The sequence below is a fragment of the Lygodium microphyllum genome, chromosome 22, assembly GCF_053477565.2.
Source record: "Lygodium microphyllum isolate KBCC chromosome 22, Lygodium_microphyllum_v1.1.10, whole genome shotgun sequence".
Taxonomy (NCBI): domain Eukaryota; kingdom Viridiplantae; phylum Streptophyta; class Polypodiopsida; order Schizaeales; family Lygodiaceae; genus Lygodium; species Lygodium microphyllum.
Window position 1 is genome coordinate 118,057,829 of NC_141156.1, and position 20,731 is coordinate 118,078,559.

The 20,731-nt window shown below is 37.1% G+C and overlaps 1 protein-coding gene across 1 annotated transcript; it reads left to right on the forward strand.

The window, feature by feature from the left end:
- Window positions 1-2,582: 2,582 nt before the first annotated feature.
- On the forward strand, window positions 2,583-4,451 carry LOC148017548 (mitogen-activated protein kinase kinase kinase 17-like). Its single transcript, XM_087662579.1, has one exon. The coding sequence runs from the start codon at window positions 2,706-2,708 to the stop codon at window positions 3,969-3,971; it is 1,266 nt and encodes a 421-aa protein (XP_087518705.1). The 5' UTR covers window positions 2,583-2,705; the 3' UTR covers window positions 3,972-4,451.
- Window positions 4,452-20,731: the final 16,280 nt, after the last annotated feature.

Sequence of the window (20,731 nt, forward strand, 5' to 3'; positions counted from 1 at the left end):
CTTGCTGAGAATAAAACAAGAACACAATGAATGATGGTGCCAATTGTCAGATTTTCTTTATAATAATGAGAATCCATCATACACAGGTTGTGAGCATAAGAGAAGAGCCCAAAAATGAGAATGGCATAGTGTATCTCATCAGGTCACGTTTTTACAACTGCCTACAAACTGCACTTCATGAGGTATACAACTTCATGAGGCATCTAAGGGCTACTTTACATATAGAACTAACATGACTAAGGTAAAACCATGCTAAGGGCATAATACATAAAGTGTGAAACCATCATGGCTAACACTCATAGTGAAGTCCTCTCAACTCTCACCCATGTGACTTTGTCGAGTCTTGTCCCACTTGTAGCCTATTATAAGGCAACCCTATTTGATACCCTGCATATTGTGATGTTATACACATTGTTCACTCTCTCTTAAGTGGTGTTTCCTTCTTTCCTCATCACTCTTTTTCATGATTTACATTGTCTTATAACCAGCTAAGTGCATCACCTTGTGAGGTTGTAAAACACACTATTTCTTTCTCTCCCAACCTCTCTTGAGCCCACTCGAAGAAAAAAAAACCTTCCTCCATCCCACTTGAACTTTGTGTAGTGACTGGAATACCCCCTTTTGTCCGTTGACTCCATCCATGTCTTTACATTGTCTTATAACTAGCTAAGTGCATCACTTTGTGAGATTGTAAAACACACTATTTCTTTCTCTCCCAACCTCTCTTGAGCCCACTTGAGAAAAAAAACCTTCCTCCACCCAACTTGAACTTTGTCTAGTGAATGGAATACCCCCTTTTGTCCATTGACTCCATCCATGTCTTAGTAACATATCATAATTGAATTTTGAACATGTGTGCACACGTTGATTAAGTGAACCATGGAAATCAATGAAAGGTCAATTGACCTACAAATGTCATGATCCTTAGAGCCGTGTCATACAGGCTCCCAACATGGATAAAAGGAAGTAAGAGAGATGCTTAGGCTCTATATGGCTGTGTGAGATGTTGCAATCACTAATCATGTGTGCAATAAATCGGCAATTGTCCATGGTCCTCCATGAATTGACTCATTGATCCCTCAGAAGCCATTGACACTTGCTGATGCTCCTCCTGATTGGCTAGTGCCCTTAGTGTTTAGCTAAACCTAGCTTTTTCTTGAGAGTTAGGAGGGCATGCCACGATTTCTGCAAACCCCACTCCCACACACTTTGTCCATTCGATCATTCGAGAGTGGGGTCGATGCACTCCACTATTCCCCACTAAAGTCCAGTGGCAGCCTATGTGACACGGCCCTTATGCGAGCTCTAGCTTCTCGCCCTTTTGTCCAATGGCATGGCCCTTATGTGAGCTCTAGCTTCTCGCCCTTTTGTGTGATGATTAGCCTGAAGTTTCACATCTTCGTTTTGATTGTGTGCAGGAATGTTGGGGGGGGGGGGGGATGTGAGCAATGAGCGTGAGAGTGCATTATTCGTGCATGTGACTATGTCAGCTCTCACTCTAGTCTCCTGTTATCTCGTAGGTGGCTTGGTCAACTTGGAATACCCAAGTATGGCAGCCTGCATCTGATAGGCCTAAACCGAAAAGCGTTCAGTTAGAAATCCCCCAAATTCTGTGCGAGTAGTATATCGGGATGTGAGGGAAATCGGGAAAATATGGTGGCCCGAGACCTGAAATGCAGGTGCGCCACGTGTCGGACGGCTAGTCGCCGCGAATCGGGCGGGGGACTATAGAATCTAAAGATCCGCTGCGCCTTTTGTACATTTTCAAATAAAAAGCGAGAAATAATAGGATTAAAAAAAAAGTTAAGCCAATGGGTTTCGTTTTGGTGAAAGCTAATAAGACGCGGGCAAATGCAAATTTGGTAGGGTTGGCGGCCGCGAAGAAAGGACCAATGGGGACCATCGCAGCAGGACAGCGAATGGACCAGCGACAAGTGGCAACAGATCAGTGGCAGAGAGTGGCAGCATACAGGCCCTATACAAATGTATCCCGATGGTTTCGTCGTCCTTCTTTCAGGAGATTTTATGCTATGTGGATTTATGTCGAGTTTCTTGCGGTGAAATTTTATTTTGTTAATGTTTTTGCCCAGATTAGTTATGTTTGCATTATTATGATTCGCCAATAGTTCATCTGCAGCCTTTGGTATTTTTGAGGGGACTTTATTTGTTTTTCTTATAATCTTTTTAAAATTCTCAGGTAGATAAGGTGTGGTCGTGATTCTACAGCGTGGTAAATATATTTAATCGTAATGCATGCGGTTCTAGTTGGTTGCCGGGCTGGATTTTTCTTTTTACCTGACAAATATAAAATCTCAACTGCGGAACGATTTCTTTTTTGGGTTTGTGGTATTTTAAATGGGAGATTTTATTTCCTCTGGATGTAAAAAAATATAAAATAGGAAAATAGACAAGTTGAGGAGATCTCACATTCTCACTCGAAGCAATTAAAGAAAATAGGAAAATACACAAGTTGAGGAGATCTCACATTCTCACTTGACGCAATTTGCAATACGGGGCCTGGCCGCCGCATAAAAACGAGGCGAGCACAGGCAACAAACGCTTCAAAGCTTCCCTCCCACACACTCCCTTCTCTCTCTCTCTCTCTCTCTCTCTCTCTCTCTGTATATGTATCTCTTGCTTTCTTGCGCTATGCTTTCTTCTGCACTATAGCACACATTGAGAGAGAGGCACCCCAGCCGCCGGCCATGGCTCCCCCCTCCCCCATCCGCCACTGGATCCGCAGCTCCCCCCTGGGCTCTGGCTCCTTCGGCCATGTCTCCCTCGCAGTTAACCTCGACGATGGCGGCCTCTTCGCTGTCAAATCAATCCCCTGCTCCTCGCTTGCCTCTCCCTCTTCTTGTGCATCATCATCATCATCATCATCATCATCATCTTCTTCTTCTTCTTCTTGCTGCTCCGCCTCTTCTTGCTCCTCCGCCGAGCTCCTCGCCCTCGAGAACGAGCTCCACATCCTCGCCCAGCTCCGATCCCCCAGAATCCTGTGCTGCCTCGGGAGTGACTACTCCATCGAGAACGGATCCGGCTCCCGCAACCTCTTCTTGGAGTACATCGATGGTGGCAGCATCGCCGACCTGGTGGCCAGTTCCGGCGGGAGATTGGATGAGCACCGGGTCGCAATCTACACTCGAGGCATCCTGGAAGGCCTGGCTTACCTCCATCAGAATGGGATTGTCCACTGTGACATCAAAGGCCAGAATATTCTGATCGGATCATCCACAGGTGTCAAAATTGCAGATTTTGGGGCAGCCAAAGCCATCGCGAATTCGAGCTCATCATCGTTCCGGGGCACTCCTATGTGGATGGCTCCTGAGGTTGTGCGTGGCCTCGAGCAAGGGCCTGCGGCCGACATATGGTCTCTGGGATGCACAGTGGTGGAGATGATGCAGGGGAGGCCACCATGGAGCAACAGGACAAACCTTGCAGCTCTCCTGTTTGAGATTGGATGCTCAGAGAAGAATCCGTCATTGCCGGAGTTTGCCTCTGAGAAGGCCAAAGATTTTCTTGGCAAATGCTTAAACAGGGATCCTAAGCTGAGGTGGACAGCAGCACAGCTGCTGGAGCATCCCTTTGTACAGGTCAAGGCAGAGGAGCTGTCCCAGCAGCAGGCTTCTCCTAGAAGCAGTCTAGACTTTTGCCTGAGTGATGAAGAGGATGACGATCTTGTGTGCCCTCCTCCCATTCTCTCTCTCCCCACCTCTGTCCAGAACTCTTTGTGCTTGCAAGGATCAGCTGATTCGTCCCCCATCGCCCCTCGACGGACGGATCAGGACAGCACCACCAATGGAAAACGTGATTGGATCACTGTCCGATGCACTGATGGATGGCATGAGGACAGGCACAAACCTGCCTTCTCGAGACCTCAAGAAGAGGCAAGGGTAATAGGGAAAGGATGTGAGGTCAATTTGGATGCAGCTACCTTTTTGAGGAGGAGGAGGAGATCAGTGGGGTGAAGCTTTGGAATGGGTTTATTTCCTGTTTGCCATTTCAAAGGTTTGTCTTCATGGAGGAAGCCTCTGTCAATGAATGACAAGAAGTGGGCATAATCCCTGTGCCCCAGCAAAAGCAACGAGTTGACAGAGAGACAAGGTGTATGAGCCCAGGAAGTGTGGCACATCAAGAGTGCCCTGTTGCGCCTACCCCATCAGCCTGCTGCGCTGCTCCAAGAGCTTCAACTTTGCCAAAAATTTTCAAGGGCTGCTTGACATCTCAATAGCCTTCTCTCTCTCTCTCTGTCTCTCTCTCTCTGTCACTTCCTCTTCTTTTAAGGGAAGAGGTGCAAACGCAGCCACTCAAGCATGGGCCAAATTACTACCAAAACATGTTACAGTCACACAGAGATACTTTGATCAAACATGAATTACAGATACTTTGATCAAACATGAATTGTTTCAACAATTGAGTACAGTGTTAATGGTTTTGGTTCCCTTCATGTGCCATTCTTTGATCCAACTCGCCTCAAATAATTTCACGTTACATAATTTCGGAATTTGTATTTTGTGACTGGTGTTTTGCCCGGAACCTTTGTGCGCAAGGATGCCATTGAGAATAATGTCACAGAATCTTTGATTGTCGCATTAGCCGGTGAATGGCATTTGATCTCTCGTGATGAAACCCAAGTATCTGCCGGTTTATTATTGCTGGGTCGTTAGGGTCTGTTATTATTAATTAACGATAAACGATTAAAGTCTATACTCAGGAGTCAGCTGGGCAAGAAATGTCCTCAAAAGTCAAGTAGGTTGTTTCGGTTGGGTTCCCACTTGCGGAATTGGAAAAATTAAACCTAAAACTATCTTCTTTTCAAAGTATTTCGATATTTGGTTTTTAAGTGCAAAATCGAATACATATATTAGTGAAATATATTTACATAAGTAGATGAACTGGCCTAGGCCTATTGCGAGATTTGCTTATTATTTCTTTTTAAGTGCAAAATCGAATACATATATTAGTGAAATATTTACATAAGTAGATGAACAAGCCTAGGCCAATACCCCCTCAACACTTTAGATAGAAGTTTGAAGGCTCCCTTTAAAACATGATCCATCTCCTAAACTAGCTAGCCTGGCCGACGTTCCCAACATGGATCCCTCCCTCCCATGTCGCTCGATTGGGATTTGAACTTAAGCGCACACATGGCCCACACTATGATCCCACAAATTGAGTTGCTGCTCGAGGGTTAACTAAAACTATGTATTTTGAAAATATAAAATTTCCTCCTCAAATCATGTTGAGAAACCTTTTCCAAAACTTGAGCCAGTTATATGATGAAAGGAACATGCCTTTGCTCGAACCTTTTTACTCACCCACTTTGCCTAACAAGGAGCATATTCAAGTCCCTTAGAAGTTAGATGGTTGCTTGAATGGTACATCCTTTTTAAATTTGAAGGGCTATAAGAGGTCAATTTCTTTGTGGAGAGATTAAGAGGGTATGCAGTCATTTTAATATAGATATCTCCTTTGAGGCTTAAACCACCTTCTTTGCAAGGCATAATCCCCTTTTCAAGCTACCCAAACCTTCACATTCGCTAGCCTTGATGGTTCGAATGAAGCTAAAATGAACAACACACCTCCTTCTTTGAAAGGCATAACCCCGATTGAAGGTTATCTCAGCCTTCAAATCCTACGCTCAAACGTTGAGGTTAAAGATGAAGTTGAAACAAATAAGAATACATTCCTATTCCTCTAATAAAAATGAGGAGCTAGACAAAGCATTTAATGTACGAATCAATAGCCCTTTCGTGCAAAAAGGAAAAATATAACTTGTGTCTACCCAACTTGACCATATGAGTTGGTCTTTGAGATCTTACAATTGACCTTTTCGAAGCATTACACCTAGTCAAACATTTGATGTAGTGTTAGTTGTGTTCGAGGTTGTGACCAAGCAAATTGAACACTTGTTTGAACACGTGCTAGTTGTGTTTGAGGTTGTGGCCATGAACCTATCAAGCAAATTGAACACTTGTTTGAACACATGCTAGTTGTGGTTTGAGGTTGTGACCATGTACCTATCAAGCAAATTGAACACTTGTTGGGCCTCCAAAAGTTAGACAATGTTGCTCCAACCAATTTTTGAAGAGAGCAATTTGCATGAAAGCTTTAACTAGTCACAAATTGCATTGGAGAGTCATTTTCTTGACACTTCACAAACTGCATTGGAGGGTCATTTTCTTGATGCTTCACTTAGATTTTTTGTGACTATTGAACTTGACTCTCCTTTAAATGTGGAGCTAACCATCACCATTCCGAGCCTCATAAGCCCTTTTCTCTTATGGTTGTGGTGCTAGACTCTCATCCCCTCTAAGGGGCCATGTCCTTTGGAAAGAGCTAGAATTTTGGCTCCTCAAAGTTTTGAGAATCCATTATCCACACGAGGGATTTGTGAGTCATGAAATGACTTCCCACAAGCTATTTGTTTTCCAACATGTTTTTGTTTTCGCCTTTTCTTATTGGGGTTACAAAACGTTAGCAAAGGAGGCTTGAAGAAATATATATATTTTTGATGTGAATTGCAGACACAAGCAAGAAGGGCCTGGAAGTCAAGGCAAGTGGGGAGCTACACCAAGCTTAAAGTTAAATTGGAAGGAGAATTGAACTATGTCCCCCAATAAGGAGACAAAAAAAATGTTTTCATATTGCCAAAAATGAGCACATGGCCACATGAATGGGAAGCTTTGTCATTTCAAGCTTGCAAATATGTTTCATGGACTTATGCCAAAAATAGAGGGACGCATGAACAAACAATTGGAAAATTTCTTTAATTCGATTCTACAAAGAGGTAGGTATTCTTTAATGGGAAACAAGTCTAAGGATTAGGGGCTCAAACATTTGGATGTTTGTTCATTTCTTGGTTGTGAGGGGTTCCACCATTCATATTTGGCTCCACATTACACATCTACTCATGGGCTAGCCACACCCTGTCATGACTTAATCACAACTGGTCATGGCTTGCTCACACCTACCATCGGTTGTTCACGAGTCATAATTCTTAAGGTTGCTCCTCCTTTGATATCACAAAACCAATTATAAGATATTTGAATTAATGGTTAGCTGTCCACACACACACACATATGCACTTACACTTGTGTGTGCTAACACCCATTTTCAACCATGAGATGCTTCTAAAGAAATTGGGAGTATATTTCACATTTGATCGCATACGCATACATGAATCGAGTCAAGTGCTAAACAAACATAATTGGTTGCTTTGAGCTATCAACTACTTTTTATAAATGTGCACAAATTCACCGCACATTTTGAGCCACAACACAACCACCCTATCCTCTATTTTCACAAACAAAAGCATAATGGTGTGCATAAAGTCAATAGAATATAAGTTATACACAATATACCCACTATTTTGGACCATAAACGTAAAGCAGATTTGAGCATATTGTTAGGCTTGACATTGAGAGCAACTAAGCATATTTATCCTTGTTATATAACACTACATTAATAGCTTAAATGCCATAAAAATGCCTTTCTAATGCTTAGAAATAATATCCTTGTAACACTAAGAATGTAACACTAACATTAATCAACTTGAAATACCTTTTTCAAGCACACTCTTGCATCAATAACTTATCAAGGCCTTTACAAGCATATAGCTACATGAATAAACTCAAAAGTAAAAAGCAAACAACAATATTAATGATGGTGACACCATCCAAATGTGCAACTTTTGGCTAATGCCACTAGCAAATTCTAATAATGTGCTTAGTATAATGAAAATTTGTGTTTGTAATATGCTTTGTATTTTCCATAAACCTTTGGTGTCATGCACAACTTCATGTAGGTGACTAATTAGGTAGATACAAATAGTCATTAACAAGGATATACACTCGATATAGATAATGGATGTTACACAAAGTAGACATATAGTGTATGCTCCAAAGGGACACACATGATCTATAATGGTAGAACTTGCACAGAGAGTTATGGCAAAACAAGAATGTAACTTATGCAACAACGAAAATATTACATATCATCATTAAATGTATTTATGATAAAAGATTGACATAAAAGAGTTAGCCAAAATGAGTCTAAAATTTGTGACAATTTAATGCAACATTTATAAGGCACCATCCCAATCTCTTTACCTAGAAGGATACTTTGGACCTACAAGTCAAACCCCTTTATTTTTAACCCTTGTGTGTGTAGACCTTGTGTATTCAACTAGAGATCTCTTCAAACTCACCCACATGCCCTATCAACTAAGTTAGCAACTAGTTCGTGTAATTTGCAACAATTAAATCATATTCTAGTCTAGAAAAAAATGTGCATATGCTAAAGAAAATGCAAAATATGACTTATCTCTTTTGAATAGTCCAATGCTCCATGTTAGGTACTCTCCCGTCGGAATAGGACTCATCCCTCATTCAACATTAATCACACCTTATAAATGTACTTTATACCTCATCATTGTATTGTTTTGACCTCAAAACAGGCTTTTGAGTCCAACCACTACTAAAATAAACTAATGTTATGACATAATAGCCAATATAATTAGTTTTCAATCTATATAATGAGAATATAACCAAGTTGTTTACTTGTTATATAACTATACAAACCAGTTAGAGCTTATAAGATGCTTTTTTGAAACATCTTGAATATCTTTTCTTATTATAAGCATATTTACATAAGCCCATGTAATGGGGGGACATTGCATAGCTAGAGCATATCACTCAGCTATTTCTTCTCAAGGCATTATAAGCAGCTCTAAGAGTTCTATCTTTACACTTTAAGGGAAATCAACAGAATAATGCTTCAAACTAGTATTATGCAAGTTGATTTGTGAATCGATAAATCCATTGGAGCTTGGATCCACTCTCATTGTCCCTCATATCCAATATTTACACATGGATTTTAGCTTAAAGTATGGATGTCACATTTAGGGAGTAAGTGACATTAAACCTTTAAGGATAGGTAAAAATATGCTATAAATTAGTGATCTAAATATTATGACTTTGAGTTTGAGAATAATCTTGAAATGTCTCAAGGAATTGAATGCTAATAGATTTCAAAGAAAATATGCAAACCATACTATAGATTAAACTCCTAATTGATTCAAGTTCGCTCGCCACATTTAAAAATATCACATTACCAATAGGTTGAAATCAATGAGTCTCTTCACTTTTGAAAGCACATTGAATAATCTTAAGATATTCTAATGTCCTTTGCTAAACAACACTACGAGATGAATAGTGAAACACACACATGCACACAAGGTAACCATTATACAGTGATCCTTAGAGATGGATGATAGTAAGACAAATAAGACCTCTTTGGCAAGGATTTGGACATTCGAATTGTTTCATATTGTAATACATTTGTTGCATCCATCCTAAAACACATGCCATTAGTCTCTAGTACAAAGTCACATGCTAAACTTTATTGATGACATTATATCTTTTGAATGCAAATCATTTTTGGAGATGGGAAACACTACAAAGATACACTTGGACAAGTTCATGGTGCATTTAAAGTTGGCTTCTTAGGGGTGGGTTTTAAAATGTCAAGAGTGAGTATAAAAGGTTGCGAATTCTAACTTATATGAGATGCATTTCCACCTTAACCTTGAAATAAAGAATTGGTCTTGTGATGCTAACTCCCTTATTGTGACTATGTAAGTGTACCCCTAAGATAACTCTAGCTTAGCTTTGGAACGTAATTCGGCTACAAAGTCAATTCGAAGCACTCAGCTATAATGTGAATGGATATACTGTAGTTTCTCATTTTTAGGCATCTTTCTAGCACTCTCTATTTGACATAATGTCTACCGAATTGAAAGTTTGATGCAAGCAATTTACACTAGTTGAAAGGCTTATCACTTCTCTCTTTGGTTTATTTGCCTCATCTTGAAGCTCTCACAACAAAAGTGTAAAAATATTGTTCACAAGTCTTTTGATTTCCTAGCTGGATGTTATATTTTATTTTCCCCTTTAAAGTGCATCAAACACATATGGTCCGCATTCATCCAAATGTACTTACACTTTACAACCTTATTATCATTCTTTAAGGAGAGAGTATCATATACAACAAATTGACAACTACTTATTGACCCAAAAAAGGTTAAAGCACTCAAAGAAAATGTGCTATGCACTCTCATATTACTTATTTTGCAAACGTATTCCCATGCTTTTGTATTTGTGTGGAGCCAATAAGCACAATGAGTAACATACAAGGAAACACCTTAAAAAAGTATTGTACATATTCTTTTGAGCTAATTGCCACACCCCCACAAGCCTCTACCCAGGTAATCTACAGCTATGAAACACCCTAACATATGCTACAAATATTCCTAATTGAATAAATATTTAGTTAATATGTAGCTCTACTTCTTGAGAGCTTATATCTAACCTAGTCCTAGCTTTCGCTTATGAGTTGCTTGATTCCCTTCATATAGGCACGCAAATCCCAAGTCAACTACAATTAATTGGTTGACTAGTTTTCGCACATTTTAGTATTTGAAGTTTGATAGTCAACTATAATTAAATGGTTTGTTGGATTTTCCACATTTTAGTATTTGAAGTTCCAAAGTCAATGATATTTAAATGATGTATTAGGCTTCCAACATCTTAATATGGACTCTCCAAAGTTAACCATACTTAATATTTAATGATATTGTAGCATTTTAGTATGGGAAAATCCAAATTTCAATTTGTATGATCTAATAAACTCTCAAGATTTTAGTAATTGAAATATTGAATAATTTTGATGTTTGGACATGGGATGAGGAAATATCCTTGGAAAGGATACTGCAGTGTAAACTCATAGGCTTGGAAGGTGCACATTTTGAGCTCTTAAAAGTTGAAATTGATTATTTTGCCTATTTACTTTGCTACATATGAAAACTTTATAACTATCAAAGCCTTAAAAAGCTTACTTATAAGAGAATCAAGCATGTATGGGAAAGTTGTGCATTTGAGCATACAATGGATTGGTTTGGAGCTTGCAATGTGGTGAGAGGTATGATCAAAGTTTGTTTATATAATATATGACTACTAAGAGGATAAAAAGATGGAAATTTGAGTTAGTATCACTACATTTGCAAGGTCAAAAAACAAGTTGGGAAATAAGTTTGTATCATTGCATATACTTTGCCTATATAAGGCCAATTATACTTTTTGAATAGAAATAATGCACTCTAGATATTATGGTAGTAATCAAAATTCATACAATATCCATAAGGGAAGTAAGTAGTAGCTAGGCTAGCTAAGAGGTGGGTCACATCTAGGTAAAATTGACTTACACGAGTTGTGAGCATAAAAGTTTTAAGCCTATGCTGGGTTTACGTGGCTTGATCTCCTTGAAAAAGAGAACTCTTGGAAATCAATTTAATATCTAAAAAACAAGGGTACTACATTTACTTATTGGAGTCGTGCTTACATGTCTTGACTATATTGGTTGGGATTGGCATGTTTTCTTTCCTTTGCTCTCTTTTGGTGATCTTGCATATGGGGTTCCACCAAGCTTATACTTGCGCATGGCTGCCCTAGGGATGCTGCAACATGAAATCTTTAAGACACTTCAAAGTTGGGATCAACAACCCAAAGTATACCTTTAGTATACAAAAAATCACGACTACTAGTTTTTGCAAAAGTAAACCCAACCTAAAAAGAAAACCCAGCTTGCGAAAAAATTGTTGAGATGAGCATGGTAGCCGTATGGTGGGTAACATGTTTTGGGAAATGATTGCTAGAAATTACTTTTTTGAAAAATGGTTATCGTGAAAAAAGGTTAAAAGTAGCATTTATAACATGTGCATAGTATATGGACTAATGTTTTGGAAATTTGCAATGTATTCATGAGATCATATGTTCAAACCCCTTAAAGTTTTCTATTTGTTATTTCCTTAAGTTTTTTTATCTCTCCCTAAAATTTCAAATATTTAACCCTTAATTTTTCAATATTAACTTTTTGTCTTAAAATCCCCTTCTAAGCTTTCAAAACCCCTTTGCCAAGTTTAGGTGTCTTGTTTTAAACCTCCCTTACAAGCTCTCAAAATATTTTACCTTTCTTGTTAACAAAACCTTAAAATTTTTAAAATGGTAGTTCATTTGTAGAAGCCCAAAACCTTTCCAAAAGTTAAAAAGTTATAATATATAGTTTGTTTCTAGAAGCTTAAAACCCTTCCCAAAAATTTAGGGAGAAATTAAAAAACGTAAGCAAATATAAACCTCTAAGGGATTTGAACCAGTGATCTCATAAAGATAGTATAATTTTTTAACAATTAAATCATGTACTATGCGTATGTGATAAAGATTAATTATAACTAATTTTAAGGCAACCATTTTCTAGCAAGCCATTTTTCAACAACTACTTTTTCGATAACCAACTTTCAACTCATATTATGAGGGCTACTATGCATAGAAGAACCATTTTCTGGCAAGCTAGATTTACATAGTGGGTAGGTTTACTTTTTAGGCTAGGTTTACTTTTGCAAAAAGTAGTTGTCATGATTTTTAATGCACCCAAGGAGCACTTTGGGCTGTTGATCCCAACCCTTGAAGGTGTTAAGGACCCTGTGGGTGGTAGTCTTGAGGGTAGTTGATACACTTTGTTTGCAGCCGGTATCCCATGCATATCAAGAGACTAATGTGTGACTAGGCTCTAATGCTTTAGTGATGCACCTTGTAGACATGGGCTTGGTTCTTGATCCCTTTCATGGTACACAAATAATTACCTCCACAAGACTCAAAACAATAGGATGCATTGAGAAGTTCTAAAAGGGGTCCCTTCCTAGAAAGCTACACTATTCCTAGATGATTGGAGATATTTTGGATAGCAATCAGAGGAATCACATCAGAGTATTTTCGTGCATCTCTTTTTTTTAGAGCATGTGCTAATTGTACTTAAGAGGAATGCTCTTTGTTTTTTCCCCAAAATGCAACTTTGTTGATGTTGCAAACATAATTATTACTATCCTTAGTAACATTTAAGGCATTACCCAAAACAAGAAGAAGAAGAAAAAATGATATTGTTGTTATTGCCCTTCTTTTATGGGGATGCCATTAGAGAGAAGTTGGGAGTGTGCCTAAAGCATGGCCTTGTCTATTTCCTTTCTTAATGTTGTTAGAGCTCAAATCACAAATGATAATAGAGATGTGTGTGTGTGTGTGTGTGTGTGTGTGTGTGTGTGTGTGTGTGTGTGTGTGTGTGTGTGTGTGTGTGTGTGTGTGTGTGTGTGTGTGTGTGTGTGTGTGTGTGTGTGTGTGTGTGTGTGTGTGTGTGTGTGTGTGTGTGTGTGTGTGTGTGTGTGTGTGTGTGTGTGTGTGTGTGTGTGTGTGTGTGTGTGTGTGTGTGTGTGTGTGTGTGTGTGTGTGTGTGTGTGTGTGTGTGTGTGTGTGTGTGTGTGTGTGTGTGTGTGTGTGTGTGTGTGTGTGTGTGTGTGTGTGTGTGTGTGTGTGTGTGTGTGTGTGTGTGTGTGTGTGTGTGTGTGTGTGTGTGTGTGTGTGTGTGTGTGTGTGTGTGTGTGTGTGTGTGTGTGTGTGTGTGTGTGTGTGTGTGTGTGTGTGTGTGTGTGTGTGTGTGTGGAGAGAGAGAGAGAGAGAGAGAGAGAGAGAGAGAGAGGATTAGTTGGGCAAAGTGGTTGCAATTCACATAATCCAATTGGGCCCAAGTGCCTCTTCAAAAATACAACTCAAGTAGTCATGCTCTAATGATTTGCTTAGACTATCTCCCATAAAAAAATGGTTAAGATTTTTAATGAGTCCGAATGACCTCAAATTAAAACCCACTTGATGTAACCTTCCTTTGTATTATATACCTTAGTACTCTTTCACTTTTAGAACAAGTATTCTCCACCTACTTTGCTTTGCCTTTGCCTAAGACTACCTAAATCCATGAGAGAACCTCCATCAAGCAAATTACTTCTTCCCTTCCTCAATGTGTTTCTCTGGCTTCCATATGTTACCTTGCCCATGCACAAGAAAATCATCAAAGCCTACCTAAACTCTTGAAAAATAAAGATAAATTTTAAGATAGTATTCTTGATGTCTACATTCTTCTGCAAAAGATCCGCCTCCACTATATTCTTGCTCAAGGCAATTCCAACTTGTCCTCCTTTTTTCTCATGATCCTTGCCATAATCTCTAAGGATAAGGTCTTCATCCCAAATTAGTCCTTGATTCCACTTTTCAATAGAATAATGTGCACCTTCATCACTAGCATACTCCACAAAGATATGTTCAAAGCAAACAAAGAAAACATATCCACCACATCTACACGTAAAGATATACCAAATACATGATTTATAAAACCTGTACTTTTTTCCTTATTGTCTTCCAGCTTTCCATTAATTCCTCTTCCTTCAAAATAAAATGTGGCTCTAAGCTTATTAGAGCATACTCTTCCACATCCCCTTCTTAAAAGAAGAGACTTCTAAAATCATGGTTAGGCTCTTTATATACTCTTCATTGGAAGTAATCTCAATGGGGGTAAAGTAGAAATCATGTTCTTCTTCTTTATATTTGTTCCTCTTGCTCTCAACACTTGAAATTGCCCACCCATTTCCTACATAGTATTGTAGTTTGAAAAGTGAGATATGATACCTGAGTTGTTAGACTCTAGCTACACATCTTCTCATCTTCCTCTTCTCGGTCCAAAATACTAATTATCACAATCTCAAGCTTTTGCTTCTTTAGCTTGGACTAGCTTTAGATGGTCATGCTGAGTGGTTGTTAGAAAGGGTTTGTTGTGGGATACATGGAGTATGTGCATAGTCTAAGCAAATACTTTTGAGTATTATTTTCAAGCAATATGTTTTCATGTGTCCAAAATTGTAGTTTACCAAAGAAACATGTAATTATATGCAAAGATAACCTCTTGTTAAACGAAAAGAAAATGTAATTTGAAACCCTTAGTTTCTTAAAAATTACATGAGAAATAAGAACAAGAAAGTGGAAATATGTGTGTTTGCAACCAAAACTTGTAGGAATGTCCCAATACACTTATAGTCCACCCCAAAATAAAAGGAAAATGCATATGAGGGCTGTGATGAAGAAAAGAAAAAAAAACCTAAAAGCAAATGATAAATCATAGCATAATAATATTGGAAAGTACAACAAGTGATATATAGAATCATTGCTACTAAAAGGCACTAGATATTTATAGGCATGTGTACTTATTGATAGTGCATATGTAAAGCAAAGTGTCCACAAAATTAAAAACTAAGCTCAAGTATGACATGATAAAATATACCTACATGTGGAACCCATTTGCTAACCTATTGATAACTATCAACACAAATAAAAAATGGAGTTGATACTTGGAAAGGTAAATAATATTTTAGCATGCTTTTTACACATCCCACAAAGGTGAGGGGGTGTTGCTCACAAGTATATAAGTGTCCCCAATGAATTACACATATATTATTCATCTTGAGAAGAAATAGAGAACCATAGATACATAACAAGAGCCATTTGCAAAAAAAATTAAAGAGAATAAACTCATATAGTTGCCAAATCTATACATAGAGCCCTTTGCACTTAGAAAAAAATAATCAATCTAACTCGTGAACTAGGAGGCACTCAACAAAAGTGGAGGAACAAAGACAAACTGGGCAAGAAATGAACCTTTTGTGAAAAGTTTAGATACTTATAGGAAATGTTGGTGTCATAAATAAGTCACTCATTAACAACTTAATGGATGTCTCTCAAATTGGAGGTTACATGCCAAGATGTCATGCCCAAACTTAAGTCCCTAACATTAGCACTAAATGGGATTTGTTAGGTTATGAAGTATATTAAAGTTTTGTCTTTATTTTCATTTGATGATGAAAAGAAATCCCAATGCTTTGTCACTCAAGGATTTGGTTGCTATTTTATTGCAAAAAGACTAAAATTGTAAAACATGTCCATTATACATGTTACAGATCAATCTTTTCTTAGCTACTTATAAAGGTGAAAGAAAAGCTACCTTTTCTAGTAGGAAGTATAATGCTACAAATACTTTTTAAACAAAGAAGGCTGATATGGATGGGAGAAAAAGGGAGAGTAAAAGCTTTTGTTGGTATTGTCCTAAATTGTATACAAAAGAGGCTAGTATGGCTATTGTAGGTGCTTCTCCTTCAAATTAAGAATGTGTAAATATTATGCATGATATTGAATAAGCATTAGTGTGCAATGCAATTATGACCATTTGCTACATGATTCTTTCATGTCTATTGTGGATTCAAGTGTGTGGTACTGTCACTTCTCTTGAGTGTGAACCTACTATCACATTCTAATAACTCTTATTATCCTATTAAAGGAGTTGGAAAAGTTGTGTGACTTCTACTAATGGTAGTATGCTCACACTTTCATATGCTTTATACATATGAAAGAGATTGTATTATGGTTAGAAATCTATTAAGATGCAAACTGTGCACTCTCCATTTCGATCAAGAAGAAAGTGGATGTCTAAAAGATTTAATACATTCTTGGTTGAGTGTGGGATAAAACACTAATGTATAGTGTCAAATACATCTCGAGAAAATGGTACAACTAACAAAAATAATAGATCTCCCATGGAGATGACATGATATATAATCAAAAATCAAGCTCTCATGGTTTTTGGCTTGAGACAATTATGTTTGTAGCTTATGTAGTACTAAACATGTGTCCCACCAAAGCATTGCAATTAATCACTCCATTTGAAAGGCTATTTGCTTCTCACTTATGTTTTTGATTGCCTATTGTATGCATTAGTACTTTTGCAATACCATAAAAAAAAAGATAAGGATGTGAAATGCATCATTACAGTTCAAAAATGAAAAAACAATAGATGTGGCGGCGGGTAGTCAAATGTAGCATCGAATGAGACAAATTTTCGTCCTGTGTAGGCCTTCAATGAGTCCAAAAATTAGCTTGTTTTTTATACAGATGCGAATGATATGGCCATTGAGGAGAGAACAAAGATTGATGAGTCATGGATGACCAAAATGGCCAAGTGTAGAAATTACGTTTTAGTAATTAGATGCACCTTTGTCTAGTCACACTCTTTCTAGCTCTAATAGTGCATCTTGTATATCAGATTGTGCAAAAGTTGTTTCCAGTATGTACAATGAGAATGAGTGTGCTTCTTTTGGAGAGTCACAAAATGTAGAAAATTGGATGGTTGCTACATAACCTAAGTATGATGCTATTATCAAGAATGGTACTTGATCCTTGTGTAACTTGCCTCCTAGCAAAAGGCCATTCCTATTGAGTGGGTTTTCAAGTTGAGATATAAGCTAGATGGCACATTTGATAACTATAAGACTAGACATATGGTAAAGGGTTATGCTCATTAGAAGGGAATTTTATGATATATTTTCTATGAGGAAGTATATGTATTTCAACTCATGCTTTTGTTCAAAAAGGGCAGGAAATCAAAATGTGTAGATTAAAGAAAACATCGTATCTAAAGCAAGCACTAGCAGGGTTTGTTATAAGAAAATACATATATATGATTGCATGATGTTTTCAAAATAGTCCAAGCAAGAGCACCTTATATATTAGAGATGATGGTGATATATATATAATCATTGTGGTTTATGTCAATGGGATGTTGCTCATTGGTCCTAATGAGAGATATATTGTAGAACTTAAGGTTGATTTTAATTTGGATTTTGACATGTTATATTTGAGATTATTGCATCATTGTTAGGACATTTAGTTTTTTAAGCAATGTGATAGAGGCATTGCATTGTGCTAAACAAAGTATGTTGAGATATTGTTTGCAAAGACTTAGTCTTAAGGATTGCAAGTCTGTAGATACTCCCTTGAAGATAAGTTTGAAGTTGAGGCTTCATGATGCCATATACTACTTTGATATAAGATATTGTTTGCAAAGACTTAGTCTTAAGGATTGCAAGTCTGTAGATACTCCCTTGAAGATAAGTTTGAAGTTGAGGCTTCATGATGCCATATACTACTTTGATATATTGGCTTCATGATGCCATATACTACTTTGATATATTTCTCTATCAATAGGATGTTGGATGCTTGATTTATTTATACATTATGAGGCCTAAATTTTAGTTTGTAATCACATAGATATGCATGCTTATGCATATCCCAAGCACTAAGCATTGGCACAAGCAATGAAGCATATAATTCACTATTTGAGTGAAACTCAACACCTTTGACTATTTTATCACAAGGGGGATTGTTCTTGCGACAATTATATGTTTTTTTGGATTCTAATCGTGTTGATTATTATGACACTCATGTCCCTATGAGTGGTTTTTCCTTCATGCTTGCCAACTCATGCATATCATGTTTAACAAGAAGCAACACACTATGGACACTTTTGATTGTGAAGCTTAGTAGAGGGAAACTTTCACATTTTTAATTGAGTGTGTTTTTTAAAGATGCCTTTTGGTTGATTTGGGTGTGGGGTAATCAATTGCCACCACCAGCTTTAGTAACAAGTAGAGTCCATTGATAGTTGCACAACAAAAGCTAGTGTTTGCCATTCTAGCACTCTAAGTTGCATTGAAATGAATATGAGATTTGTATAATATGGGAAATGTGAGACTATTATACAATGGCCGCCCAAAATAAGGGTAGAATATAGAGACATGTCATCAAATACTAGGATTACAATACTGAATTAAGCAAGTGATTAGTGGAAGAATTTTTATGTATGAAAGAATTCTTCTATGTGAAAGAATGATTCTTTGATAAGAAAGAATGTTCTCCCTATAAATATGGAAAATGTAAAATTATTCAATGTATCTAAATGGTCTCTCTCACATGCATTTTCTTATAAACGCTATATTATAAAATTTTGAAATTTCCATGCACTTTGGGAATCCCTAATACCTTTATTATTTGACCACACGGTCAAAACTTGTTGTCTTACTTAAAGGTGGAGTCTATCCTAAATACCATATAAGCTATCTTTCAAAATCCCACTTTCAAATACGGACCAAGATTTAGCCATGTGGTCAATATTTATCACTTATTTGAAATTGGGACTTGAAAAATTCCAAAATTCTCTAATATGCTATTTATATTACTAGAGTGTTGGTTACAAAGAACACTTGACACACACTTAGTAAGACCTGAAGGGAGATTTGCTAGGTATTTTTTTGTAATTGTTTGAATATAAGTAGGGTGCATCATCAACTAAGACTTGAAGTGGGATTCGTTGGCTCATGTGAACACATCTTACTAAATTTAAACCTCCTTGGATTCATTGAGAGTTAAAGGTATATGTGAGAAGCTTGGCCTACATATTATGACCTAGCTGTGCGTGTGTGTGTGTTTCTCTCTCTCTCTCTCTCTCTCTCTCTCTCTCTCTCTCTCTCTCTCTCTCTCTCTCTCTCTCCACACAGTGTGCTTTACACCCAATTATATCACCACCCATTATAGGACTCTCATAGGACTAAAGTCACCAAAATGTAGAGCAAAAGTGCACTAAAAGCTTTAAAAAGAATTGGTATAACTAAATTATTACATAACCTTTTGTACGATGTAATGTTTACTCAATGTTTAGCTCATGGATTTAAGCCTAGAGAAATGTTATTGTAGATTGTACATCATTTGAATGTTTTCATGTGCCACTACAACATATATTAAAATTAATTGTTTCTTATCCTTGAGCTAAGTGTATGTAAAAATGTTCATGGCTATATACTTGTACATATTACATATGAAACACGTGATTTAGATGCCTAAATTATGCGATCATACACATTATATGTGATGAAAATTAGATGCTTGTTTTAGTCCTATTGAAAAATATTGAATACATCACATGACTTGCATGAACATTACATGTTTCAATCATATTTTACATTGCTGAGAATCATTCTACCTTAAACAAAGGGCCCATGAATCAATTAACCCCAAATTTTCTACTCTTAACATTTGAAAGTAACATTTACTACATCTTTAGATCATAAGTATGACTCAAGAAATGAAGAAAACATGGAATTTGATTCTTTCATGTGGACCACTACATGACTTGAGACAAGGGTAACTAAATCATTTATGATATTCACACACTTCTCAAAAGTGATGATATCACCTTGGAAAGTTTTTGTAATGTTCAAGGTATCTTTTGAATATACTTGAATGATAGAACCTATTCAATTTCAAAGTCTCAACTTGGATAGCATAAACTTGTTCTTTTCAACTAGGTATCAAAACTTGTACCACAAATGACTAGAATAAATCTTTTGGTTGACAAAAAAATTGGAAAACTTGGAAACCTAAAGAAATGAATCGAGGCATGCAAGAAAATAGCAAGAAAACGAGGCGAGGATCAATCTTAGTTAAAGGGAATTGTTATTACTTTATGTGTGTGTGTGTGTGTGTGTGTGTGTGGATATTGCTTGCATGCGTTATAATATGTAAGAAAACTTTATAATAATTGAAGCACATATTTTTTCATGTTTTTTGATGTGCAAAATTTGATCACTAAGTTTTATTCTATTGGATTCAATTATTAATTCATATTTAGTTTGCAAGTGGCCTTACATTATAGACAAAAAGTTTATTCATTATATTTTGATGACATAACGTTTCCTAATGTAGTAACAATTTAGTAACAATTGTTATGGAAGTTATAGATCTACAATTCTAATAATTTAATTATGTCATATGTTTTAATTATTTCTCCATTGCATGCACTGTATATACCATGTATTCAATTGAATACAATATAGAAGTAGATTATTTATGTTAAGATACTTGTGTAAAAGAAAATGCAAAATATTCTCTCCCTCTCTCTTTATGTTATTCAT

What these genes read in the sequence shown, in the direction of transcription:
- LOC148017548 (XM_087662579.1), top strand. Translation starts at nt 2,706, where the DNA reads ATGGCTCCCCCCTCCCCCATCCGCCACTGGATCCGCAGCTCCCCCCTG.